Here is a 27,558-nt window from a genome sequence, read left to right on the forward strand (position 1 = left end):
GATCGCAGCAGGTGAAGGCGGAGGAGCACTAAACAAACTTGCTGGGCAAAGAGAGAAATATTCCTGGGGAATACCGGCCTTCAAGGACCGCCGCTGTCCTTCCTGTCAGTCAGTCAGTCAGTCAGTCAGTACGTCCCCATAACTTTTTTATATCTTTTTGTATATGTGTGTGTGAGTGTAAGAGTGAGATCGGCGATCGAAAATATATATGCCACATTAAGATCACATTCAGTAACTCCTTCTGATACCTTTGATAAGCTCAAGCCAAGGCTAAGAATTGAAGCTCAAGTTAGTTTATATTAAAAGAAAGGTATAGAAAACTTAATTAAATGTCGATCAAGGAAAAGTGAGTAAATAATCTTAAAAACGGCTCAAATTTTAATTTATATATAATTTACTTAGAAAGCCGTTGATAAAATTAAATATGATTTTTTTTTCATATTATAAGAAAGATCTTTTATTTTTGGAGACTAACTATATATTTTTTGAAAATTATTAAGACTCAATATTTGTTATAATAACATTTGATATAATTTCCTTGATATACAGTAAAAAATATATATAAGAAATCAAAAATTATTAATAATATCTTTGTTCTTTAATAAAATAAAATAATTATTTAAATTTATATTTCCTTAAAAACTACTTTATTTATGTTTTGTTTGGCTTATTTTTATTGATTGTTTATATGTAATGTTGAAATTGGTATTATTACATTGAAACTGTCACCAGATACTGATATTTATTTGGGCTGTTGTAAGCTTATAATTCAAGGAAAAGTTCCTGATACTTTTTTCAGTGTATCTATTTTGTATGTACGTGTGGAAAGGGTGTGGCATCGACCTAATTACCTGTAGCCAATTTTCAGATACTTAAAAATTGCCTGCACTTGTCTTAAACATATTTTAATCCTTTTATCCCTTCCACTTTCATTGCAGCCAATTCAGAGCGTAATAACACAAAAGTCTGCTGGCAGCAATCAACTCTAAGCCAAATTAACAAAAATCTGAAAACAAATCGTTAATAAAAGAAATTGCATACAACTATCATCAAACTTTCCAATGTTTAATTTTTGTGTTGTTGACTGATACAAAGATAAAAGACCAAATTTGTTAGGGGAAACAATTCTCCCACACAACAAAGCATATTATAATCATAATAAACAAGTATAATGTAATTCATTTTTATTCAAACATAAATTTGTTTTGAGTAAATGTGCGCTAGCTAGAATCATATATATATATATATATAGTCGGATAACATTTGATTACCTTCGTCGGTGAGTGTCTAGCCAATCAATCTACAGCCTATAGGAACCATATATACCACAAGGTTTTATACTGAATTTATAGAATTTTGGGTAAGGGCGCAGTGCGCATCGAAAGGCCCCATCAAAACATCAACACCAAACTCAATATTAACTAACAAAAATACCATAAGCAAGTGTTTTTTTGTCGCAAATAAATAAATTTACATATTTACACAAAAAAAGAAAGAAGTTAAACAAAAGTAATATTTAAATAAAGACTTGAATTTCTCAAAGAAATAAATATTTATACAAGGACAAGCGAAGAATAAGAACTAAAAGAAAAAACGGACTTCCAACGATTTCAAAATACGACGAAATATTTTTAGAGCAAAGACCCTGCAACAAAGTATGATAACAAAAACTATGCAAATCGGTTAACAAAATATTTGCCAAATCTATGAATCAAAAAGTAACAAACAAAACGCAAACTTAATGAGAAATCCAATGTCGAGCTACAAGAATTTATACTAAAAACAGAGGAAGGAAGAAATTAGAGAGAAGAAAAAGTGCAAAAGCAGATTTAGTGGAAAAGCGTGAGGAAAACCGAGATCAACAGAGATCAGCTGTTAAGTGATATTTTATAAAAACCGAAAATATCAGTTAAGGACAACGACTTATAAGGTGAGTTTTCATAAATTACCATCGATGTATTGAAATCCAGATTTACTATATATCCTGATTTTAATCTAGAGACTTATGTGCTACCGCAAAACATTTATTTTTAATTTAATTCCCAGTTATTTAAATATAGGTATGTTTAGTTTCTTATAAATATATACATCAAATATATAAAATATAGTTGGTAAAATCGAAATCCTTTGAGAATTATTCTAGTTTAATTCTAGTTTAAAAATTTGCACTGCCTTTTCGACTTTAAAATATTTTGAAATTTGAACCTACAAGTTGTTAGTATAATGTTAAAATGAAACCTAATGCTTGTGAAAGCTAATTGAAAAAGTAATTGGCGTTATTATCCAATTTTCGTTTGTAACAATGACCAAAAAATAATTGAAATTGCGAAAATTTTTAATTGCAATTTCCCCCATTTTGTGGTCGTCCGTCGTCCGTCTATCGCCATTCCACTCGCACGCATCGCTGTTTACACTTGAGCTCTTCGACAAGCAATTTGTGCATTAATTGTGTTCGCTGATTGCATTGTTGTTTCATTGATGATGGTTGCCCCCCCGACCCCTCGACCCCACTCACTCAATCAATCATTGCCTCTCCCTCGCACTGTGCTGCCTGGATTGCATTCACACAGATACACACACACACACACATCCCCGGCTGACAATCACATAATGGCCGGGCCGCCATTTTCCCACTCACAGATTTCACTGCAATTTTATCGATTTTTAAATTGGCACAAATTAATCGAGAAAATTGCATTTGTGCAGTCACGATGGGCAGACACGTTGGACAATTGCATATGCAATGAGGCATTTTTGTCGATGTTAACCCATTATGAATATGATGGAAATGAATCTATTGTTTTTCTTCTCAATAACCATGTTACTCGTCGTTAACGAGTTTTTTTTTTCATGCCTTCCCCCTTCTTACAATAATTTTGGTCAACAAACTTTCTACACCCAAAAATCAAAATAACCAACATAAAGTTTCCAAAATAATCTTAAAGACAAGGTTTTTTTGTTTGTTGTTCGTAAAAGATATCAATCCTAAATGTTTAGTCATACGAACAATATTTTAGGACATTTTGTTTGTTTTTCCGTTTAATAGTCTTATCCTGCTCTCATTAATGAATTGTTCTTAATACACATTTTCTTTAGATTTTAAATACAATTTTTAAATTTTTAAATATTAATTTGGACAAATCATGTATTATGGAATCTTCTTATTTTTTCTGTATTTATTTTATACTAACATCATAAAATAAGAAGCATGCATTTTATAATTTGCGCAAAAAAAAAACTAATAAAATAACTTAATTTTTATACATACTATATAAATAAATGATTGATATTTAAATAACTTATTTGTAACACAAAAAAAGTGTTAGTACTTTCAATAATTTTTAATTATTAACGTGATATGCTAAAGCAGTCATTATTAAGTTAATGCAAAGGGGATTATCTAAATTATTCATCGTTATAATATAAATTGTGAAATAATTTTGCTGACTCAGGAATTGCAAATAGTGGCGGTGGGGATTTTAAAATGACATTTATCGTAACTTTTGCGCAAAAAAGAAGGACTGGCGTCAAACTTCCCTTTCCACGTAAATAATAATCAATTATTTAAATGCATTTTTTGCTAAAAAGTTCACAGTTTGTTGACATAAGAGATACAAATTGAGGGGAGGTCGAAACATGGCATTGCGATGACATTAAATTAAAATAAACCGGGTGTTGTGATGGGTTGATAGGAGCTGGATTATTTCGCAAACGGCAACTGGCCATGCATATATTGCAGCATCTCTATTTCATACGTTAATATAATTGAAAATGCAGGCTCTATCTCTCTCTGTCTGTCTCTCTGTCTGTGTTCAACGTCCTGCGAGTGGCATATAGCATTTAATATATGTATGGCATATAGAACATGTAAATGCTGGCACAACTTTGGCCGAGCGCCTGCAGTTTTCTTGTCCATCCACCCTCGACCAAATGGAACTGGCCATGAGCCACCACCAGTGGCTGGGCACCACCAAGCCATCACCACTCCCCTCTCCCCATTCCCCACCAGCATCATCCATCCCCACCGACCAAGCCAAGTTCAGCCACCCACCGCCGGATATCTCTCAGCTGACTGACTCCAACAGATGAAATCAGCTTTAAGATAAGTTCCCTGATTTGTGTAGAGACTCTTGATAAAATACTCTTAAAACCTAAGAAGGCAAAATCGGATGAATTACCCGAATATAATAGCAATTTAATATAAAACCCTTTAAGATTGTACAAAACAAAACAGCCAGTAAAAATACAATAGCTTGAGGTATAAAGAAATGTATTTAAGATTTAAAGGCTATGATTATTTTATTCTAGAAATTTAACAACATAATTTAAATTTCTGCAAACTTATCCTTTATATATTTATCCTTTATATATTTTCTCTATTAAGTATACCTAAAAAATTCTTTGATTACATAAGAAACAACTTAGTCTATACTTTTATTTATATTGGTATATAAAATTTGATTTAATTTATTAAAATGTTTTTATAAAGTGTATAATTTATTTTGTAGCAGTCTTAAAAATATTTCTTTGCTTCCTTATTTTTATTTTTTGTATTATCAGACGTATTTTTAGTCTACTGCAACTGCATATATAGTTTTATAGACACATTTGCAGCACAACAGATTCTCTTTCTCGTCTGAAATTGAATTTCCTCTTTCTACTCTTGTTATTCCATAGTAAAATAGAGAGAAATTCCATTTAACGCTCGCTTTTCTTGGGGAAAAATCTTGAGATGAGTTTTCATTTTCCTTTTCCATCTGGTGTGCTCTATTCTTTGTCCGTTTTCTTTTGCGGATTCTGTAAATTAAAACGCGTTGCCACGCCCACACAATCGCGCCCACCGCCCACCGCCCACCGCCTTGCATTGAAGTAAAGTGAAATTCTATTAGAAGTTTTCCGTCGAACAAAAACGCGTCGACGTCCAAGAATATTAAGGCTTTCAGCGGGAGAAATTCAATTTCCAAAGAGTTATTTTCCTGTTTTCTTCGCATCCGCCGAACCCCTTTTTCACTTTGTGTTTTTCCTCATTCTTTTTCTGATTTTCTACGTTGTTTTTCTTTTTGGCTTTCTGCGTTCCTGTTTGCGAATTTTCTTGAGCTTCTTAAGGACTTATTGTTGAGTTCTTTTGTCAATTAAGTTTTGTATGCAATTCCCGGACGAAGGCAAATTGCAATTCGTCCGTGGAGCAATGCTTTTTCGAATCTAATTGCGTCTCATTAGTTGTCGTTTCCATTAATACCGCTTTGTCCAGTTTTGAATGGAAATTTTACTGAATGATCGCCTAATTTTCAAAGGCATTTCATAATTAAGTTGTGTGTGGATAATTTGATGAGGCCAACGCGTCGTATGGGCAATGTTCGTCGATTGCATTTAATTTAATGGGCCTTTTGATCGAGTCAAAAGCAATGTGGAAATTAAAGGAAAATTCCGTGAAGTGTGTTGGGGAAAATGGCTGGCCCTTTCGGATATGGTATTTTGCCAAATTGGGCTCTTCCCTTTGAAGTTTCGAGCCGGAAACGGCAATCGGCAATAGCCAGCGGAAACAAAATCAATATGACGCATGCGCTGCGTTTTCACCGCTTTTCAACTCCCACTTTTCCAAGCGGGGTAAAAGCAGCGGGAAAAGTGCCAGGAAAAGTCAGAGAAAAGCGAAATGCAGCTGTGGTAAATGGCACAGATTACACACAGCTGGCAAGGCGATGCAGGCGGAAAATGATTAATTTTCGCGGACATATTGGTTGGAAAAGGGGGTGAAATCAATTTCCGAAACATGTTCACATGGGAAAATCATTACTGGAAGGTGTAATTTAAGATGTATCAAAGAGTAGTGTGCGATTATGTTCTAGTAAATTCTAAGTAACTTAAATGGTATAATAAAGCAGAGGAGAATAAACTTTATTGTATTTAATACCACGCAGATAGTTTAAATTAAAGAGCTTACGAAATTAGTTACAAACTAGAAGTATTTAAGTCTGGGACTAAAAACGAAGTAAAATAAATTTAAGTGACAATAACTTTAGTTAATAGATTTATTTAGTCAAAAACTTCTGGCTATGTGAAAATTTGTAAAGTTTTAACAGGCAACGAGTGGTTTAATTTTTGAAATTAAGTTTTACATTTTTAAACTTTTAGTACTTTAACAAGTTTATTAGTCTGCAATTCGTAAAGGCAAATTTCATTTACTTATTAAGAGAAACTTTTCGAGACTCTAAAGCTGCTGAACAACTAAAGTACTTCAGAGATGTTTTACCAAAGGCATTATCCCCAAAACAGAAAATACTTATTCAATCCTTGGTTGACATCAAACAAGAGGAATTTTCACATCACAGAAAACCGGAGTCTGCAAATGAAATTGAGAAGTTTTTGTGAATGCCTCATGCCCAAAAAAGTATGCAAGGGGATAAAAGTTTATTTGCCAGCCGTTTTTGCTTTTCTTTAATTAATGCAATTGAAGTGCACTTCGGAAAATCGTGCTTTCCACCACCGAACCACCGTCACCAACATAGCAACCACCGCGAAAAAAAACACCGCTGGCCAGTTAATACACAGAAAAAAATGTTGGTATTTCGATCGATTCGATATTTGCATATCAAATAATTATTTAAAATATCAAACAAATATTAATTTAATTAGAGTAAATATCCTGAGTAAATTTATATATTTTAGAGCTATTTATTGTGCTTAATACTGAACATTATCCCCAATTTTTGTCTGTGCAGCTGTTGGCTAGCTAAAAAACAGAGTGCACTGAACCACCACCAGAGAGCCGAAAAAAGTTGCTAAAAAACAAACCGACCACATGGAATCCATAAACAAATATTTCAATTGCCGCTAAGCTTTGAGCGCTTGAGCGATGAGTTATACACAGGAAAAAATTTTTTACTTTCTCAGAAAGTTATAAAATCTAAAATTATAATTCGAATTAAACGGAATGCTAGCTAGTTTTTTAAAAAAGTTTGCCACAACAAAAGCCACTTAAGTTACGATTTTGTATTCTTATTTATTATTTTATGAAATACAAAAAACTTTAACAAAAACTGATGGAATATTTAAAATTTTAATTAAGTGGACGTTTTTAAAACCTATTTATTTTAATACAAATGGCTTTAACGAAAAATGAGGGAATATTTAATATTGCAATTTAGTGGATATATTTTAAAAGCTGTTTATTATACAATTTCCAAAATAAAGAAACATTTTTTAAAGCCTTATCTTCACTCAATACATGATAATTTAAAAACTAATTTTGAATGAAAAAAATGTAATTTTTTGAGTGTAAAGCTGTTAGATTATCAGTGTTCAGGTAGGACATTTTCTTGGCTGATGCCGCCGCTGTTTGTGGTGCCTTTTGGGAGCATCCAATATTCACAAACTGACAAACAACAAACACAGCCAGCGGAATACACAATGGATGTAAAAATTCAAAATTCAAGCACCACTCCAAAGGGCCCCGCGTACGATAATTGAAATGGACAGCATCCGGTTGCAGCGAAAAAGGGGTTGGATTAAATGGGAGGGATATTTTGGGGATTTCAACATCCGACGTTGTGTATACAGGCAATACCAGTTTTTTGTCTGTTACCTAGCAAAGTGTTGAAAAAAACCAATACCGCTGATCCTAAACCATATATATCCCTACACTTATTTAGGCGGCGAATGGCTGGGGGCTTTTTCGAAACAGATGAAGTGCTAAACAATTAATTAGAAAAGTTTTTGCTTTCTTTTTGCACCACCCCCCTTCCCTCTCCCCGACTCTCTGTGTAAAAAGCAATTTTAAAGTTGCCAAGCATCAACAAAAACAAAAGCCACCACCACCCAACATCATTTATTTGGTTTGGGTGGCGGGTAAAGGAACTTCCATATCTCTTTTTTTGACTGGGGGTGGTTGGAAACAACTTACATATAGGGTTTACTTAAAGTAATCTCTTACGAAAAAATTCAGCAACAGCAGTTTTACTCCCGTAATAAAAAATACTTTCAGGGGGATTAAGTTCTATGGCGGAAACGCTAGTTTTATTTATTCTGGTCACATCTGCTGGTGAAATTTTTCAAAATACAATTTACTTAATGTTTTCAAGACATGGCTTATTAAGAGCTTTGTAAAGGTTCTTTGAATCATGAAAAAGGATTTATTATAATTTAAATTTTGTATATACATAAAGAACATTGGATAGAGATCTTCTTAGTTACTTAAAATGAATATTTTTTTATTTATATATTGTTTAAAATTAAAAATTTAATTCAATCCTAAAAATACAATTAAAATAAGAGCCGAAAAATATATTTAAGATAAACGATGTTTAATTATTTAAACCATGTGATTTAAGGATTCCTCTAAGCAAAAAAAACAAAAATATGTTCAGATTTATTTAAACATTAGAGTAAGAGTTTACATTTTAATAAAATATAAAAAATAAATCAAAACGTTTTAACTAAAACTCTTTGTATCCAACTTTTGTATCCTACAATATACCGTTTTGGTCAATTTTTTGAAATGTTTCGCCACACGCAAATTTTACAGGCAGACTCGTTATCAGACTCAATTATGTAAATTAAGCTTTAATTTCTCCTGCTTTTGTTACATTAATGCCAGGCACCCACTTCTCACTCCATTTAGCTCTCTCTTTCCCCTGTTTCTGTCCCTTTCTATTTGACATTCTTCTTCTCTTTCCAATTTCCCTTTCCTGTTAATGTCTGCCTGAACAATTAAGTTCATTTCTTTTTAGCTGATTTTGCTGTTTTTCATTTTTGTTTTCTTTTTACTTTGTGAGGAACATAGATATGTACTTACTAATACCATTTGTTATGTTACGTAAACACATACAAAAAAAAACATATCTGTTGCAATTTATGGCAAAAAAAAAGTATTAAAAAAGGAGAAGGGGGAAAAACGTCAAAAACCATTTTATGTGCTAACGGAATAACAAAGCCAAAGCAAAAGCCGGTCGTTATGCTACACATACGAACGCAAATAAACCTAAAAAAAGTCACACACAGATACACACACGTATACACATAAAATGCAATGGGGCAACATTTCTTTCTTATTTTTTGCTTCATTTTCTGGTCCTTTCTGCCGCAAATTCAATTTCCGCGCTTTGTGCGCAGGACCCTGCCACCCACAAAAGCACCACCCCCTTCACCCACCCACCCATACACACACACACAAGCAAATCACTCGCAACCACACACATACATGCGCAGAGAGAGCGCTCTCTCTCGCATTTCGCTTCCTGGTTTTGGTTTAAAAAAAATTGCTCAGCTTATAAATTGCGCAATCTAGGAAAATCAAAACAACGCCCCACAAATACACATACACGGTCAGTCACACATACACGCGAAGAGAGATAATAACGGGGAAAAGAGAGAGGAAAATTTGAAGAGAATTCGAGAGAGAAAAGGACTTGGAGCTAAATGCAGTTGGAAAAACGTCTTATTTCAAAACACCATTTGAATTACTTTTACTTTAATTTCTTAATCAAAGGGCTTAAAGGTTTATTAAAAAGTTGTTTTAAATAAATTATTTTAATTAATACTGACCTACAATATTTTAAAAAATATTAAATATTTCTTATTTTTTACAAAAGGATTCAATAAAATACCTTCAACTTAAATACTAAGGCTTGGCAAACATACATTTTATTATTGGTTTTTATTTTACTATTTTAACAGTAATAACTTTATAGAAAATTGGCATTGAAACCTATAACTATAACGGATACTTATCCATTGAACTACAAAATAAAACTTTAAAAGATAGTAATTTCAATCAAAAATAATTTTTAGTGTGTTTTTTCGCTCAGTGTATAAGTGGGTGGTGCAGGATGCAAAAGCACTTGGCCACCGGCCGGCAATTGTTGTTCGTGTATATATAGCATTGTGTCAGAGTTCAATATCCTACACAGACGAACGCGAGATAGACAGAGAGGGAGATACAGGAAGAGAGAAAGAGGGGTGATAAAGAAAAGAGAGATAGAGAGAGGCAACATGCAGGTGGTGTCCATACGTGTATTATCCTGTGATATCCTCGTGGTGGTGGGCTGCTGCGCTTTTCCTGCTTCCTTTATCACTTTATGGTCAGGTGACAAAACGGTCCACATACATCGACACAATATATATATATATAGCTTGAGATCGGCCAACGCATTACACTACACTGTATAATATTTTCCAAGGGTTATATTATCCATGGCTAGATAGGAAAAATGCAACTCGATTTTCGGTTTTTTGATCAAAAGCCTTGGAAATAATGACCAGATCTTGGAATGTCATATCTCGTTGAATTCGTTAGAAAGTTTCCAATCGATTGGTATTCTCAGCTAAAAATTTCAATTTTGGTAAATTTTCGAAAACAAAATCATGATGTTATGATGCAAATATCATTAAAAAAATATTTTTTAATAAATCAACCTGTAATTGATTGTATATTTTCTAAGCTGCATAAAACAGTAATTATTTTGACTGTGCGTATTATTTTGACAAAGTTACAACAAAAAAACCTTCAAATATGTGTTTTTAAAAATATGGTTTGATGGCCAAAACCGGAAAATGCAACTCCATTTTTTCTTTTTATCGAAGCCCTAGGAAATAATGGTCAGATCTTGGAATGTCAGACCTCGTTGAATTCGTTACAACATTACCAATCGATTCGTATTCTCAGCTAAAAATTTCAATTTTGGTTAATTTTCCCAAAAAATCATGATGTTAGTTTTAATGAAAAATGCAAAAATCGGTTCAAGTCCTCCTAGAACTGACAGTCCATAGCTGCACAAGACAGTCATTATAGAAATAAAAATATACTTTATATATATATACTTAATATTCTTTCAGTTGGGTAAACAAATATTTCAAAGTATTATGTTATTATTTTGCTAGCCACATATTCATTTTGTTCCACTGCACTCAGTTTCTGGTTACAGAAATTTTCTCGTTTAAACTCGTTAGCTGCATTAATTAACCCCAGACTGGCCGTTTGTCCAATTATGAGACGAGTGGTTTTGGTAACGTCTCATTTGCCGACCACCCTTATCGTCCGGATAATGGAAAATATAGGATATATGGTATATGGAATATGGAGTTCCATACACAAGCCGCATACATGTGGTGGCCTAATGAAGCTAAGCCAAGGGTTGAATACTATTAATGTTGCCAACTAATTACAAGTACTAGCCAAATTAAAATTACAAATATACGACTAGATATTTATATAAAGTAGTTTTTTTTCCTAAAACTACTTTTGCTTATTTATTTATGATGTAAAATTAAAGAGTTTTGCATACTGTTCACGTCACAAAATGTTTTGAAATATATACCTGAAGAAACAGATAATAAAAACTGTGTTTTTTGTTAAATAAATTCCATATTTTTTATAAAACTATTGTTCATTGCATAATTGCAGACTTCGAACCACTTTACCTGGCTGCAATCAGAGTCGGAGGTAAAAGTCGCCGGATGATTTCCAGTCCCAATCTCGATTCCAATTGAATGCCGGGTGCATTGAACCCTCCAACAATGCCGATCATTTGTAGCGAATTCGGGGTGCAAATTAATTTGATGGCAATCGAAAATGCAGCTCCCAAGGGCGTGGGCACCCTACTCCCATTTCCCATTTTCGGCACAAAATAAAGGGGCTAACGAGTGTAGGAACCCATAGAAATCCAACATGTTTAATTCATGCCTATCAGATTTTTAAATTCTAAAATACTAAATAGAGAACTACGCTTTTAACTTTGAAATGTAACTGAACATAAAAAAAATATGCCTTTACAAACGTTTTATTAGAATATATTACATTTTAAATTAATATTTAAAACAAATTATATATTTTTCCTAGAATTTAAAACAGCTTTTGAATTGTGAAATGTATTAATATATACAGTGGTTTTCCATCAATACATTAAATAGATTAAAAACGAAAGGCACAAGTAGGAACTATGGAAATGTTGAGCAAATGCATCTCTAATACAAGTTTCCTATTCTTGTAAAAAAAAATTCTAATTCCTTGCCTTTGAAAATCCATTTTTCCCCGGCTTGGAAAAACGTTTCTCCGACTACAAATCAAAACCACCCTCTTTGAGGCTTACACACCGGGATTACACGACCATTTTCTCAATGTCTTGCTGTTTTGTGTGTGCCAAAACAAAACCGATTTTCCAATGTGCGAAATTTCAGACAGGAAAACCCCTGCAAAATCACAATGATGTCAATAAGTCGCAAGAGCAATAAATTGCAGCGAACGGAACCAAAGTTCAAGATCCTTTTGAACAGCAGCTGCAAGGATAATGATGCTTGATCACATCGGTGGTGGTGCAAAGCTGTGGTGGTTGGTCCTCCCCCTTTATTCCATTTCCCTAACGAAAGTGTTACACAACTTGGAAAACGGAAAAATGCAAATCGATTGGTCCTGGTTCTGTTTCGGTTCTTTGTATTTCCCCTTTGTTTCAAAGAACGGGTTAGCTTTCCGTTCGAAAACGGGTTCTTCAGGTTCGGCGAGCTGTCCAAAAGTTTTACAACATTTTGACACATCTTTGTATACTTTAGAATTGGAAAATGTTTTACGAAAATTAAGACATATGTCCACATTTTCACAACGAAGGGTTGACCTGTGTTTCGCTTTGTCTTTTAATTAAGTGCACAGGAAAAAATTGAACTTAGAACCTAATTTTACCTTGCCTTACTAACTATTATTTTAATAAATTATTTATACTTTATAATTATATTTCAGAGCAGCTGATTCAATTAAGTGTTTAATTTATATTTTGTATAATTTTATTGTACAATTCCTGAAAAAAAAAAACTACATTTTAAATAAAACTTTATTATAAGTTTGGAAATAGAAATTCGATTTTTAATTTTTTCATAAATGCAATTCAATCGGATTGACCTTAATTTCTTTTGATATTTTTATACCCGTTACTCGTAGAGTAAAAGGGTATATTGTATTCGTGCAAAAGTATGTAACAGCTAGAAGGAAGCGTTTCCGACCCTATAAAGTATATATATTCTTGATCAGGATCACTAGCCGAGTCGATTTAGCCATGTCCGTCTGTCCGTCTGTCCGTCTGTCCGTCTGTCCGTCTGTCTGTCCGTCTGTCTGTCTGTCTGTCTGTCTGTCCGTATGAACGCTGAGATCTCGGAAACTATAAAAGCTAGAAGATTGGCATTTTGCATGTAGATTTTAGAAGTTCCTACGCAGCGCAAGTTTGTTTCAAAATGGTGCCACGCCCCCTTTAACGCCCACAATCGCTTATATACGATTTTAAAAATTTAAATATTTCGGAAAAGTAAAAATGCAGTTTTATTGTGTTTATTAATACCTATCGAAATGTAGAAGAAATTTTTCAAATCGGACCATTCGTTAAAAAGTTATGCGTGATCAAAGTTTCTATCTCCATCTCCCTCGCACTTCCTTTAGCTGAGTAACGGGTATCTGATAGTCGGGGCACCCGACTATAGCGTTCTCTCTTGTTTTCCTTGCAAAAATAATCAGTGAGAAAAACCCCAGACTCAACCACGCCCCGTCGCCCACTTATAATTTCCCCAACTCAACTGGGAAACCGTTTATCTTCGGTTGGCAAAAAAAATAACGAACGCAAAAAGAAAGAACATCATCATCAACTCCCATCAAATTAAACGAATTGGGTCAAAGGATAAACAGAATTATCTTCAAGAGCCTATGCAAAAAAAAGCTGAAAAAAACGCAAGCTAAAGGAAATTCAAAGAAAATAAGGAATAGGGCGAAAAAGTACACAGAGTCCTTTAAAAAAGAGCGTAACAAACGGTTGCAGCTCAAGGGAAAGGACAATCCCACAGCAGCCCAGCCCCACCACCACCCAAAAACCACCCACTCACCACCCAACCATCAAAAGACCCAACCACCCAAAACCACCCACTCTTCGCAAAAACCCCCCAAATATTCCCGTTACTGTTGTCAAGCGAAATGCTGAAATTTCATTATTTATAACACGGAAGCTGTGTGTGTGAGAGGAATGTTCGTATGTGCCTGTGTGCGAGAGAGAGATGCTGTGTGTGTGCAAAGGACTCTGCGTGTGTGTGTGTGTATGAGGCAAGTGTATGTCTGTGTGCGCCTGATTAATATTCCTCGCCTGCAAGGTGCTCTCTCATTTTTTTCGCCCCACCCCAACCCCCGAAAACTTCTCACCACCCCACCCCCTTTATTTTACCACTCTCCCTTGATCTCTCATTCTCCCGCTGCATCTCTCTATATTCAAAAAAAAAATAAAAAGGGGGAGGGAAATAAAAGCCCAGCAGGAGGGAAAACTTTTTCGCCTGTCTGAGTCTGCATTTTGAGAATTTATCCATAAGTGTTGTCTATTAAATGGTTCTTTACATGCATCCTAAAAATACTAACTCTTATTACTATATTTATTTAAAATGAAATGTGTGTGAAATAGCTTTAATTATTAAAAGCTATAAACAATGGCGTTCAATTTAAATAAAAATAGTTTTTATACATATATTAAACACTTTTAGTTTCATAAGATTCTATAAAAGATCAGCGTATTACTATAAATAAGCCAATATGCAATATTAAGAAAAATAAGTTGCTATTGTAGGACTCCTATTCAAATTTATTATTTGGAAAATTCTTTAATGCTTAAATGGCAAATAATATTACATCCAATGATGATCCCCAAATAAGAATAGCTGATTCATATTTTTGTGGGTTTATCGTAAGCTAATCTATTAAATATTACAAAGCTCCTCCATATATATGACCATTAAATCCCTTTATTTTTTCATGTTTTCCCTGAAGCTCAGACAAAAACATTGCTCGAGTTTTTTGTAGAGGGAGAGTCCTGTCCCATTATCTCATACTGATATAATTTGCATCATTCACATCGAGTCAAGTTCTCGTACCAATGCTCACACCAACAGCTAAAAGTACACATAAGCAAATTCTTAGTAATTTCCCTGCTTATCATATCTAAAAGAATTTACATATATTAGAATTCTAATAAAAAACTTTTTGTTGTAAGTTTTTGGTTCCAAAACAGAGATACATTACTTATTTAACTGGGATGTTTTAAAATCAAAACCTTTATTTATTTTAAAAAAAAACTTAAGGAGTAACAATAAAGGCAATTTTTGTCTATGCTTTGGAAAATATTTGTTCAATAGAAAAAAAGTCCCGAGAACGAATCTTATTATCTGAAATACAAATTAATTTTTTTTAAATTCCTTCGTGTAGTGTCAACTATTGTTTTAAGTGGAAGGACTCTTGTTTCCACACCTCGCTTTTATGCAAACCCACCCATTTTCCCCTCCTCTCTCTTCTGTCCCTGTGCTCTCACTTGCCGCTCTCCCAAAAAGGGTGTGTACCGGCAGGACTTTAGAGAGAGATGGCGATAACGAGACCGGGTCCAAGGGAGACGGCGAGAGGAAGACAGGGAGAGGGAGATACTCGGTGGTGGCAGCGGCTTTTGCTCTCTTTCGTTCCGGCGGATCGCTCCGTCTCTGTTGTGCTTATTGCTGCTTTTGGGGGCCGGCGACAAGGATGCAAGGATACGGCTAGCCCAGCTAGGATATACACGTATATATATATATATATGTATGTATATGTATATGTAAGGATATCGGGCTGAGGCCCAAGTCCTGGCGCTGTTTTCCTCCATTCGATTCAGTCGTACGTGTTCGTTCGTTGCTTTCGTTCGGTTTTGATTCCATTCGGTTGTGTTTCTCGTTCGAGAACATTCATTTATAATTTTTTACTCCTCTGCACCGGTTTTTGTGTTGTATATATACTTCTATACATGTATATTAAGTTACGAATTTGTTGTGTTCTCGGTTTTTTACCCAAAACTAAAAACTAGAAACTAAACAAAGCAATAAACTTTGCAACTCCCGGGACTCGACATCGATTATCGTGCAATATATCTATAGAACACTTGGGAAAAGTCGCTTAGCACTTGGCTGAATTTGCAATTGTTATTACACAGACCCTAGTCAAATCCCATTTTCTTTCGCATTTTTTTCGAGTGTGTGCCTCGAGTGTCTGACTAAAAACAGCTATAAACAACGCCAGATCCCATCGGTTATATACCATATATATATATATATACTATATAGCCAGGAAATCGTTGGACAAAGGAGCGTGCAGGCCAAAAGAGAGCGAGCGAGCGAGTCGACGCGAAAGAAAGTTTTTTGTGCAATCAATATACATCTATTATATAGTCAGTCAGTCATCTACAACCCCCCCGCCCTCTTCCTCCTCCTCATCCACTGTATGACAGTGCTACTTCTCAAACGCACCTCGCTCGCAGAATTTCACGATTTCGTCCCGCCACCGAAGCACGTAAGTGGTAATGCCATGATCTAATCAAGTCTATCTGGCCATCTATATTTATTCTTAGCCAAACGCCTGCCAAAATAAATCGATAAGGGGGGCGCCATTGAAAATTTCCATGACATCTTTTATTTGTTTTCCTTTGGGTTATCGTTGCGGTGCTAAAAGAAAAACAAACCCTTGCAGCTAAAGGTATTGAAAATATATTTTAGTTTCCCAAAACGAGTGAGGTAAAAAAAGCAAAAAGTCTGTGGGTTTTTGGTGTGGTAACATTACTAAATAATATATATTTTAAATATTTTATTTTGTTTGTTTTCCGTGCTTCTCGTTGCATTGCTAAATAGTAGTATAAGCCCAAGCTGGCTTTGTATTTAAAAAAGGGAATTAACAATAATTTAAATTCGATGGTTCTGTAAGTCGCCTCCAAATACTTCGAGTTTTTTATGAGATAATAATTCTCAATTGGTCAGCTTTAATATAGAATAGAGTGCTTTTCTAAGCACTCATTGAGCTATGCAAAAAAAAAATTAAATAAATATAAAGTAATTCGGGTTTACTGCTCCCATTTGCCTTATAAATATTCCCCTTTTGGACTTCCCCGTTTTTTTACAGGGACTTGAGGAGTCATATGTGTATCCTGACCCTCCTCAAGGCCCTCGACAAATGCCAACCGACACACATTCGCAAATGAGGTCACAAATATCGGCGCAAAAGTGTCAATTACACGTTTTTTGCCTCTCCTTCGCCGTCATCTTTTCACACACGTCCTGGGCGGGGGTGGGGCAGCGGGGGGTTAAAGGGGGGAGCCGTTTGCATTATCCAGTGTCACGCCGTGCTGTGCAATTAAAGGATGTCCCCGGCTCGAATCCTGCATCCTTGTGGGCAAGGAGTCGCCCCCTTGCATTTCCACTGCACTTCCTTTTGTTTGCGACGCCTTTTGTGCAGTGCTCTTTTCATCTCGCCTCGGTACACTGGAAGAAATAAAAATAAAAATCAACGAATACCAATTTGTAATACCAAAAAAGTTATTATTTTATTAATTTTGATACAATATGTATAAATATTCTTTCTAAACTTTATTTGGTAAAATTTATAACTTTTAGAGATAAATAGATTGTGCTTCGTAATATCAAATAATTTTCATATAAATAATACATTTTATACACATGAATATTTCAAGTAAACATTTTTAAGCATATAAATAATAAGCTTCATAAACATGAATATTTCAATTAAACATTTTTTCGCTCAGTGATTGTGGCTTTTAACCCAGTGCTGCACCTTTTATTGAGTTCAACGAACGCAGTAACAGCTGTTGGGACCCAAACCTCATTTAACGTGCCACGATCCTTGCACAGAGCGAAAAAAGGCAAACAAGCGGGAGTGGGAAATATGTGGAAAAGACACGGGCGGAAAACTGGAAAACCCAAACACAGGCACACGGGGGTTCAATGAACCCGGACGGGGCAGGACATTAGGCAGGACATGCGGCCCGTTTGTTTGTTTTTCGCGTCAGGTTTTTACCCTATTTTCAATGCAGTCCTTTCACAAACACGCACACACAGATGCCGGCGGCCAGGATCTAGGAAGTCCTTTTTTGCTTTTTCAACCCCTATATAAGTTCCAATTGGAAACAAAAATCTCAAGGAGATTCCATTGTTCTGATATCAACCAGAAAATACACTATTTTTAGATTTTAAAAAAAGGCATAATAATGTAATATAAATCCGCAACAGATATTTAAGTTTTTTAAGTTGACCAAATTTTGACTCCTTTAATAATATATAGTTGGTCTTAAAAAAATTCAAATGTATTTAAACTTAAGTATAATAATTATTATTTTTTAAAAAGCAGATAAATCTAAGCTAAATTTGTTTACTTTCAAGTATTTAAGTATCGTTTAAAAATATTCAGATAGCACCGAAAAATTTTTTAGTTAAATGAATAATTGTATCTAAGTTAAACGAAACTGAAGCTTTAATCTCCATTACAAATGTGATTTTATCGAAGTTCAAAGAAAAACAGCCACAGATTACGTGTTGGGCACTTCCCCTGTTTTGTATAAAACAAAAGTAACCATTTGACACGTATTTTTTTAATGCGATTTGGTTTCTGGCGTATTGCCCTGGCGAATTTGTCTATTGTTCTCTGCCGAATGCTGTGGAGGGAGCAATAAATGTCCATTATGCAGGGTTAGCATCCTTCGATTCATATCATATATCAGGAAATTACACATGGGACTCGCATATCGCATATCTACCTACAGCGATTTAATTAAATTCCAAGCCATTAGGCGGGTGTTTTGTGCTGACAAAAAGCGGGGAAAAAAAGTCGAGAAGAGTGGCATTGTTGTTTGATAAACAGATTTCGGCGTTGACTTACCCTTGTCCATGGAATTGAGGGGTGGGGGCGGTGATGGTGTTCACTGTATTGCCGCCGAAAGGTGGTGACAGTAGTCACTCGGAGTCCTTGCCAACTCGTGTGTGAAACGCGCTTATCGGACACTTTTCATCGGCACATCACCCATATTGGCAAATTGTATGGCTCGAGAAAATGAGACAGCATTTGAAAAGGTTTTTCAGCTAAAAAGTGCTTAAGTGCTAGTGTTATTACCCTTGAAAGAGATTAGCAAAGTTAGCAGCTAAATTGGGGAATTGTGTATGTGCAGTCGACCGAAATGAGCTCAGCATATTGTCACTATATAGAAGCTTTAGCGATGTCTAAAAGGGTACAACTCTGGTCATTATTTTGTACTTACAGTATTTTATTTAAAAACAAGAGAGAACGCTATAGTCGAGTGCCCCGAATATCAGATACCCGTTACTCAGGTAAAGGGAGTGCGAGGGAGATGGAGATAGAAACTTTGATCACGCATAACTTTTTAACGAATGGTCCGATTTGAAAAATTTCTTCTACATTTCGATAGGTATTGATAAACACAATAAAACTGCATTTTTACTTTTCCGAAATATTTAAATTTTTAAAATATAAGCGATTGTGGGCGTCAGAGGGGGCGTGGCACCATTTTGAAACAAACTTGCGCTGCGTAGGAACTGCTCAAATCTACATGTAAAATGCCAATCTTCTAGCTTTTATAGTTTCCGAGATCTCAGCGTTCATACGGACAGACAGACGGACAGACGGACAGACAGACGGACAGACGGACAGACGGACATGGCTAGATCGACTCGGCTAGTGACCCTGATCAAGAATATATATACTTTATAGGGTCGGAAACGCTTCCTTCTAGCTGTTACATACTTTTGCACGAATACAATATACCCTTTTACTCTACGAGTAACGGGTATAATTATAAGTAATTATGACCTTCATTTTTGCTGCACAATTTTATTTTAAGATACAAATTTACTATGCAAAAACGAGTAAGCCTTTTTTAAGAACATTTCAAAGCCTTTCGTGTTTTATAGAAAAAATTAATAATTTCTGAAAATTTAAATATTCCATAATTTTATTATGTTTCAAGAATTTAATAAAATGCAGTTAGAAAAAGACTTTAAGACTATACTAATAAAATAACTACTTTATATGTATAAAACTAGAAATAAATTCTGTGAGAAAAATTAAATGAAATTTTTTGAATTTACTTCCTTTTTTTTGCAGATTGAGTGAAAACGAGCGAGCAATCGAACAGCCATCATTTATCAGAAAAAAGACACGGATCACCGGAAAAGAGGGAGATTTTTTAACTGCAAAGGGAAAAGCAAACAAACGGGGCAAAAATAAATAAGAGGAGACGTAAACAAAAACCAAACACCACCAAATAAAACCAACTACTATTAATTTAAAGCAAACATAAACGAATAATCATATTCAAGCGGTATATATATACAAGAGGATTACGGATAACACAACTAACTATATATATACGATATATGAATGTATATTTGAAAACCAAAGCTAAGTTCCAGTCAAAGAAAAACCAAAAACCAGCGCAAATTTAGTAAAAGTATAAAAAAAAGAAAAAAAAAACAAATTATTGCTATCTTTTTGCATTTTTGCAATTTTATAAAAAATAACAAAGAAAACGAAAAAGAAAATCCAAAAACTACAACTAAAGATCATAATAACCTTTAACATTTGGAGAAGCAAAAAAGAAGAAGTAAACACATTTAGCAAAATTTACTCTTTTATCTAAACGAAAATAAAACAAACAAAAAAAAAAACAAAAACACAAATCAAAGTAAAATCTAATTCAAGAATAAATTAAATTTTAAAAGTTTTAGAAAGAGAACGCTCTAAACATAACTTAAAAAGCAAATACATTTTTTTCGCGATCGTAGTTGATCTAAAACCTCCCCAAAAAGAAAAAAAACCGATATATAAAATCAGCGGGAAAAAACGCTGGACTTGTGCAAAGCGCAATCGCAATCGCAAATAAACTAAACTAAAACATAAAAACGAGCAGCCCCTAACTTGTAAGCGAAAAACAAGCAACCAAGCAGTGAGATTAACTAGGACTAACCAGAAGGACGAAATCAGGACAGGATCAGGATCAGGATGACCAACGCCATGGACATAGTGAAGAACGGCAGTGCCAATGGCTCCGTGGACGGCAGCAATGATGAGTCGCGCACCAATTTGATCGTCAACTATCTGCCGCAAACCATGACGCAGGAGGAGATGCGATCGCTCTTCTCCAGCATCGGTGAGCTCGAGAGTTGCAAACTGGTGCGTGATAAAGTCTCAGGTAATTTGGGTAAATATTGACCAATGCTACTACGACTACTTCCATTTCCCCCAGCCCTCTTCCTGTTCTTTTTTTATATATTGGCGTTTTAAGCTAGTTCTCTTTGTACATTTTTAAAGCTCTAGTAGAATTAGAAGAACTTTTTTTGAATCGCAATTTTATTTACCAATTTTTAAAATTACATTGTTTTCTTTTAGTTTGTCTTAAAATGTATTCATATTTTGAATTAAATGATGTCCAACTTTTTTAACACTTTTTTGTACATTTTTGCTTATTATATGATGAAAGCTAACTTTTAACTAACTTTAAAGTCAATTTCAGAAATTCATTATAATTATTTGCAATTGCTTTAAAAAAGTGTTGAGCATATTATAAATTTTAGTATATATTATATTATATATTAATTTACAAAAAAAGCAATACAAAAAAAAATAAGTTTAAAAGCTTTTCAATAAAATCCTGGAAAAGATAATAGTAAAACAAGAAAAAAATTTATATTTTAATTGCTTTATTTTTAAATATTGTAAATATTATAGTAATTATTTTAGAATTATGCCAAGCATGATTTTATCTTATAGCATTCTGTCTTTCCTCTTTATTCAATGACTGCATAATTTCTAAACTAATTTTGAACCATTTGTTTTCAGTCTTGCCAGCATCGTTGACCGCTCTCAACCCGGCACTGCAGCAAGGTAAGTTCTTATATTATAAATCTGTTGCGATTTGTGTGTAACCATTATTATATCCGATTCGATTTAGGTCAGAGCCTGGGCTATGGCTTTGTTAATTACGTAAGGGCCGAGGATGCTGAGAAGGCTGTGAACACCCTGAACGGTCTGCGTTTGCAGAATAAGGTTATTAAAGTATCATACGCCCGTCCAAGCTCAGAATCTATTAAGGGTGCTAATTTATATGTATCGGGTCTTCCGAAAAATCTATCACAACCAGACTTGGAGGGGATGTTTGCTTCGTTCGGCAAAATAATTACATCCCGTATACTCTGTGATAATATTTCTGGTGAGTTTTTTATGTTAAACTATTGGTAATCCAATCAAATGATAACAAATTAGGACAAAACTTATTATATTAAGTTGGGTGCTTTGTTAAAAAAGTTTGTCAATAAATTTGTTCTTTAGCATACAACAATTAAAAAACAATTTTCTAAAAGCACATTAAAAAATATTCAAGAAAACAGTGTATTTAAAATAAACTAAAATTAGATAAATTTAAAGTTATATTCTTTGGGAATGATTAAATTGACTTTTGACATATCCGAATTTTGGACATATATGAATTAGTTAAATTAATTGCATATAATAATAATATGTAAAAATCCTCATTTCCTCAACGTATTATAATAGACTTTGGATATATATATTTTTTTAAACTAATTTCATTTTGATTTGTATACTAATTCAATTTAATTTTCAGGTCTATCGAAGGGCGTCGGTTTTATCCGCTTCGATCAGCGCAACGAGGCCGAGCGGGCCATCCAGGAGCTGAACGGCAAGACCCCGAAGGGATACGCCGAGCCGATCACCGTTAAGTTCGCCAATAACCCGAGCAACAGCGCCAAGGCCCAGATCGCCCCGCCCCTCACCGCCTACTTGACCCCCCAGGCGGCAGCGGCCACCCGCCGTTTGGCCGGAGCCCTGCCCTCCGCCGGTCGCATAAGGTTCGTATTAATTCCCAGGACGATCGCATATATGTACTTTGTAAGGAAAGAAATAGATCTGTGTCTCAGGATTAATGCTCACAAAGAAACAGTTTCAAAAAGTAAAACATTCACTTTGAAGAATTAATTTAGTTCTTTATATCATGATGTATCATTATTCAATGATCATCTAATAACCAAAATAAACAGCCTATATAATTTAAATTTAAAAACATTAAAATGCCATGTGAATGAATTTAATTAAGGCAGTTTTTTTTAAGAGCAGTTTTACTGGGTGCATAATGTTCCACATAAGTTATATTATATATAGTATATCATAATCCTGAGATTTTTTGTCTATATAAGTCTGAAAGAATTTCGGTCCGATAGCATTTCCGATTATATCAACCCATCCACTTAGATTAAAACCTAACCTAGCTTAAAATTCCTAAGAACTTCTTTGTTTCTGTTGGTATGTACGTATATTTTGCAATTTCATTAACTAATTGATTTATATTTATTACACAAACCATTTTGTTGCTCCTATTTTTTCTTTCTTTCTTTGTCTTTTCAAAATACATTTTATCATCATTTTTAGCATTGGAAAGAGTCCCATGTTAGCGATTAACAAGGGCCTACGAAGGTGAATTTATTGATCTTGATTATTTTGCACGCTCAATTGTGCGAATTGTTTATGTTTGTTTATTTATTTTTTTTGGCTGAAAATAGAAAAATATATTCAAATATATATATAAATGTCTAGCAATAATGTTGATACTTATATACAACGTTTGTATATATTTCAAATTCGTATTATCTAACTTTAATTTATTTTTATTTGCTTTCACTGCTTTGGCTTTTTATTTTTTTCGTTTGCATGTGAGAGTTACCTTTGATTCTAGTTTAATTTTATATCCTGATTTTAATAAACCAAACATAATACCGAATCATTGGGCAATTTGTTTTTTTTTAATTTAAAACTGACTAAATGGAATACTTGATATATTTTACTTGAAGATTTTGCTTGAGTTTAATCATGAGAGGGTGTTACTAATACTTAAAATGTTCATGTTAATTTTCTTTTTAAACTAAATCGGGTGTATCTCTCAGAATACATAATCTTCATGTTTATGTATTTTTAATATTCAATTTGTTGAACAGTATGTTTTACATTGTCTTAATTTGTATTAAAACCTATAAAAAAAATGAAAAGGTTATTGTATTCTTGTCTTTATTAATTTGTCATTAAAATGTAGGGCCTAGAAAAATAAAATGGATAGGTATTTTTATATACGTTACTCAGCATGTACTTCAAATCATTCCATCCAAGGGGACTACCTTAAATGTATATGTTTAATGCATTTACTCTTACAAGTATCTACTTCTTTATTTAAAGGTTGCAAAACTGGTTATCAAAAAATTATGAATAGGTTCCGTTTTCATTGTTACTTAGCATGTACCCTGAAAAACCAGATATCGAAAGATCAAAGTCCTTTAGTTAAGTGTAAAGGAGGGCCTAGGAGAGTATATATAGTAAAATGAATTAATTGATGTAAACTGCACTGCAAAATGGACAACTAACTAATTTAATTTGTTTATCTCACCGCCGGCTTGGATCGCAACTCCACTTTAGGTACTCACCCCTGGCTGGCGACCTCTTGGCCAACTCGATCCTGCCGGGAAACGCGATGACCGGCTCCGGATGGTGCATATTCGTGTATAACCTGGCCCCGGAAACCGAGGAGAATGTGCTGTGGCAGTTGTTTGGACCCTTCGGGGCCGTCCAATCGGTGAAGGTGATCCGCGATCTGCAGACCAGCAAGTGCAAGGGATTCGGGTTCGTGACCATGACCAACTACGATGAGGCCGTGGTGGCCATCCAGTCGCTGAACGGCTATACCCTGGGCAATCGGGTGCTCCAGGTCAGCTTTAAGACTAACAAGACCAAGACCACTTAGGCGAACCCGCCACTTTGGGCTAGACCTCTCCAATACTCCGCGATCCGTTTGATTTGACGAACCTAGACTATTGACTATTGACTATCGATCTGATGTGGGACAGTGTAGTCGAAATTGCGAAATTAGCGCGAATTATGATGTCTATCATTTGATTTGTACGCTAAACGAAATTATTATGATTGTAATTCTAATGAAATCTTAGTGAAAATTGATTTATTTCCATCTGTATAATTTAATTCTATTAACTAAACCAAGAAACCAAATAACAAAAACAAAAAAAAAAACAAAAACAAAGCTTGAATGAGGCAACCAAATAACACAACACAGAAACTAAGGCAAACTTTAGAAAAAAGATGAGCAAGACAACTGTCTATAAATTGACAAAAGAGAAATATGAGAATATGAGAAAATAATAAGGTCAAAGGAAAAACAAAAGAAAACAAAAAAGGAAAAATAAAAAATAAAAAACCGCAAAAATATAAATGAAAATGAAAATGATCTAAGTCGCAATATATAGAAACTATTTTTTTTTAAACTTATGTATATGTAATTCAATTCGATTATATTCAATTAAACAGAGTATTTAAACAAGCTAACCAAATGATTTAATGTCTATTGATTTAAGATTTACCAACATTACTCTCTCAGCTTACCTAAGTACTTATTATAATGAATATGCATAAATATATTGTATTGTATTGTATTTTGTGTTCGATTTGCAACCTTACCTTACATTACATTACATTACATTAATTCTAGTGCTATTCAGCTCTTATATTTAATTCGATTCGCCATGATTTACACTCGAAGACGAAACGAAAATCGAAGATAAAGCCGCGATATATCCTCCAAACGTAACAACAAAATCCCCAGCACCCACACACTCACTTGTAATCATTATTATATATATGTAACCAGATTTAATTACCTTTTTTTCGTCGTCTAAGATTCGTATTCGTATTCGTCAAGTGCAAACCAAAGTAAATGAAACCAAGAAAACTTATTATATTATATTAAATTATATATTATTACGCCTACTTATTATTCCATTTTTATAATTATTATAACTTATTGAACGAAACCAAGCAAAACCAAACAAAAAAAAAAAACAACTACAACTAAAAATATATATTTATTATTAAATAAATGTGTGACTTATTCCAAAAACTATGCAAAAAAAAAGAAAAAAACACAAAAAACTAAAACACAAAAATTTGTTTTCTTTTTTTCCTCAAATATCCACACACACAAACCTTAACTAGAGCTGGCAAATCATCGATCATCCCTCGGTAGTATGGATTGCGTGTTTTAATGCCCACTATCGAGGTTTAACGAACGACATTTCTGATGACACTATCATTCAATGTCGATGGTTTGTCGGCTCTTACCTTTACCCACCTGAAAATTGGCAATATTGCAGGCAAAACGCTTTCACAGTTGAAGTGATCATTGAATTATTGGATCGGATCGAAGATATACCGAAATATGGCCAGCAAAAATCGAAATAGGAACTTCAGCCGTGGAAGTCGCTCCACACCACCACATACCAAACACACAACAACAGCACTCGCATTTATACAAAGATATTTCAAATATGAACTAAGTTTCAATGCTCTCTAAAGAATAATTAAGTTTTAACTAAGTTTTACGCCTATATAAATATATATCTAACCACACAAAAACTATATGTACGCGCATCTATATAAATTTCTAACAAAGATTGTTTATTCGATTTTTCAATACGATATTCTAGTTTTCAAATCCGAAATCATTTAGTAGAATCCACCAACAATCAATGTGTGTGTCTGTAGTTTAACTAACGACAAGAAAATCGAGAGCAGAGATGAACATTTTTTAAGAAGCAAACTTTTTTTCGTGTATTTAGGGCTTAAGGGTCAGGCCACATCTACATGGCAATCGGCCATGAGGCGAAAAACACTAAAAATAATTAATACAAGAAAAAGAAAGTAAAAATGAGAACATACTTTAAACTAGGGAAAACCAAGGAAAACAAAAGCAAAAAACTCAAGCTAAGAGTTGCGAGCGCAAATTGAAAACACCAAATTTTTAAATATAATATATTATATATATATAATATAAATGATGTAAAATTTTTTAAACAAAGATTTATAGTAAAATTTATTAAAATATATATATATACATATATATGTATATATAAATATATATATTAAGTATGTATAACGATATATACAAAATACACAAGGATAAGAGAATCAAGAGAAACCATTAAGGAATCACGAAATTCAAAGGAATATGAGCAAAGTGAAATGTGAAATACATTAAAAAAATACCAAAAATTACCTAGAAACGAGAAATCAGTAGAAGACCGGAAGTCCTTGAAAGATTACTGCTCGCAAGCAGTGCTCCCGGCTTCCGGGCTGCAATAGCAAGCAGTTTACCATTGGGACTTCCAAATCGATCTTCAATCGATTGCTGATTCGTTTTCCACTTCCCGGCGACTAGTTAACCTACTCAATACTCAATATGGCATATGGAATAATCAAGTAATCAATAATATCCGCAAAATAACCGCCGCAACGCTGCTTCGCAGGCGCGTGTGTCATTCGCAAAAGCAATATAGAGATGTGGCGCGAGTTGGCTGTTTTGGCCCATGCTGACTTACTATATATATATATCTATATATATATATCGGAGGGAGGGAGGCGAACGGAACGCAGTTGTACAAATCGCAACTCAGCGACTCGGTCACATTCATTCACGGCACTTACGCCGCCACTTACAATTTACCCGAAAAAAAAAACAAAAATAAAACCCATATTAACCAGCAGCATATTAGTTTAAATACAGCTAATGCAGCAAAACACAAAGAAATCCGTAAATAAGAAAAACACACTCGGAAATAAGCAAATCCACACACCGATCAGTTGGCGGAGGTTCTTCGATATTAATT

At 34.1% G+C, this 27,558-nt stretch overlaps 1 protein-coding gene across 5 annotated transcripts; it reads left to right on the forward strand.

Annotated features, from left to right (window-relative positions):
- Positions 1–25,718, forward strand: LOC108049015 (ELAV-like protein 2). 5 transcript variants are annotated; one of them, XM_017130016.2, is made up of 7 exons: positions 1–128; positions 939–1,930; positions 19,928–21,023; positions 21,662–21,706; positions 21,774–22,031; positions 22,446–22,689; positions 24,302–25,718. In XM_017130016.2, exons 3-7 carry the CDS (start codon positions 20,825–20,827, stop codon positions 24,624–24,626), a joined length of 1,071 nt encoding a protein of 356 aa, XP_016985505.1. In that variant the 5' UTR covers positions 1–128; positions 939–1,930; positions 19,928–20,824; the 3' UTR covers positions 24,627–25,718. The 5 variants fall into 5 exon arrangements, with proteins under 5 accessions (XP_016985505.1, XP_016985506.1, XP_016985504.1 ...); XM_017130017.2 differs by lacking the exons at positions 1–128; positions 939–1,930 and adding an exon at positions 15,838–16,322; XM_017130015.2 differs by lacking the exons at positions 1–128; positions 939–1,930 and adding an exon at positions 15,838–16,315.
- The last annotated feature ends 1,840 nt before the right edge of the window (positions 25,719–27,558 follow it).

The sequence above is a fragment of the Drosophila rhopaloa genome, unplaced genomic scaffold (assembly GCF_018152115.1).
Source record: "Drosophila rhopaloa isolate 14029-0021.01 unplaced genomic scaffold, ASM1815211v1 contig_3, whole genome shotgun sequence".
Lineage (NCBI taxonomy): Eukaryota > Metazoa > Arthropoda > Insecta > Diptera > Drosophilidae > Drosophila > Drosophila rhopaloa.

Bases quoted from the DNA above. Each gene is read 5' to 3' on its own strand.
- LOC108049015 (XM_017130016.2), top strand. From the start codon at position 20,825: ATGACCAACGCCATGGACATAGTGAAGAACGGCAGTGCCAATGGCTCC. The intron at 21,024-21,661 runs GTAAATATTGAC...ATTTGTTTTCAG, and splicing joins TAAAGTCTCAGGTAATTTGG to TCTTGCCAGCATCGTTGACC. The intron at 22,690-24,301 runs GTTCGTATTAAT...ACTCCACTTTAG, and splicing joins CCCTCCGCCGGTCGCATAAG to GTACTCACCCCTGGCTGGCG.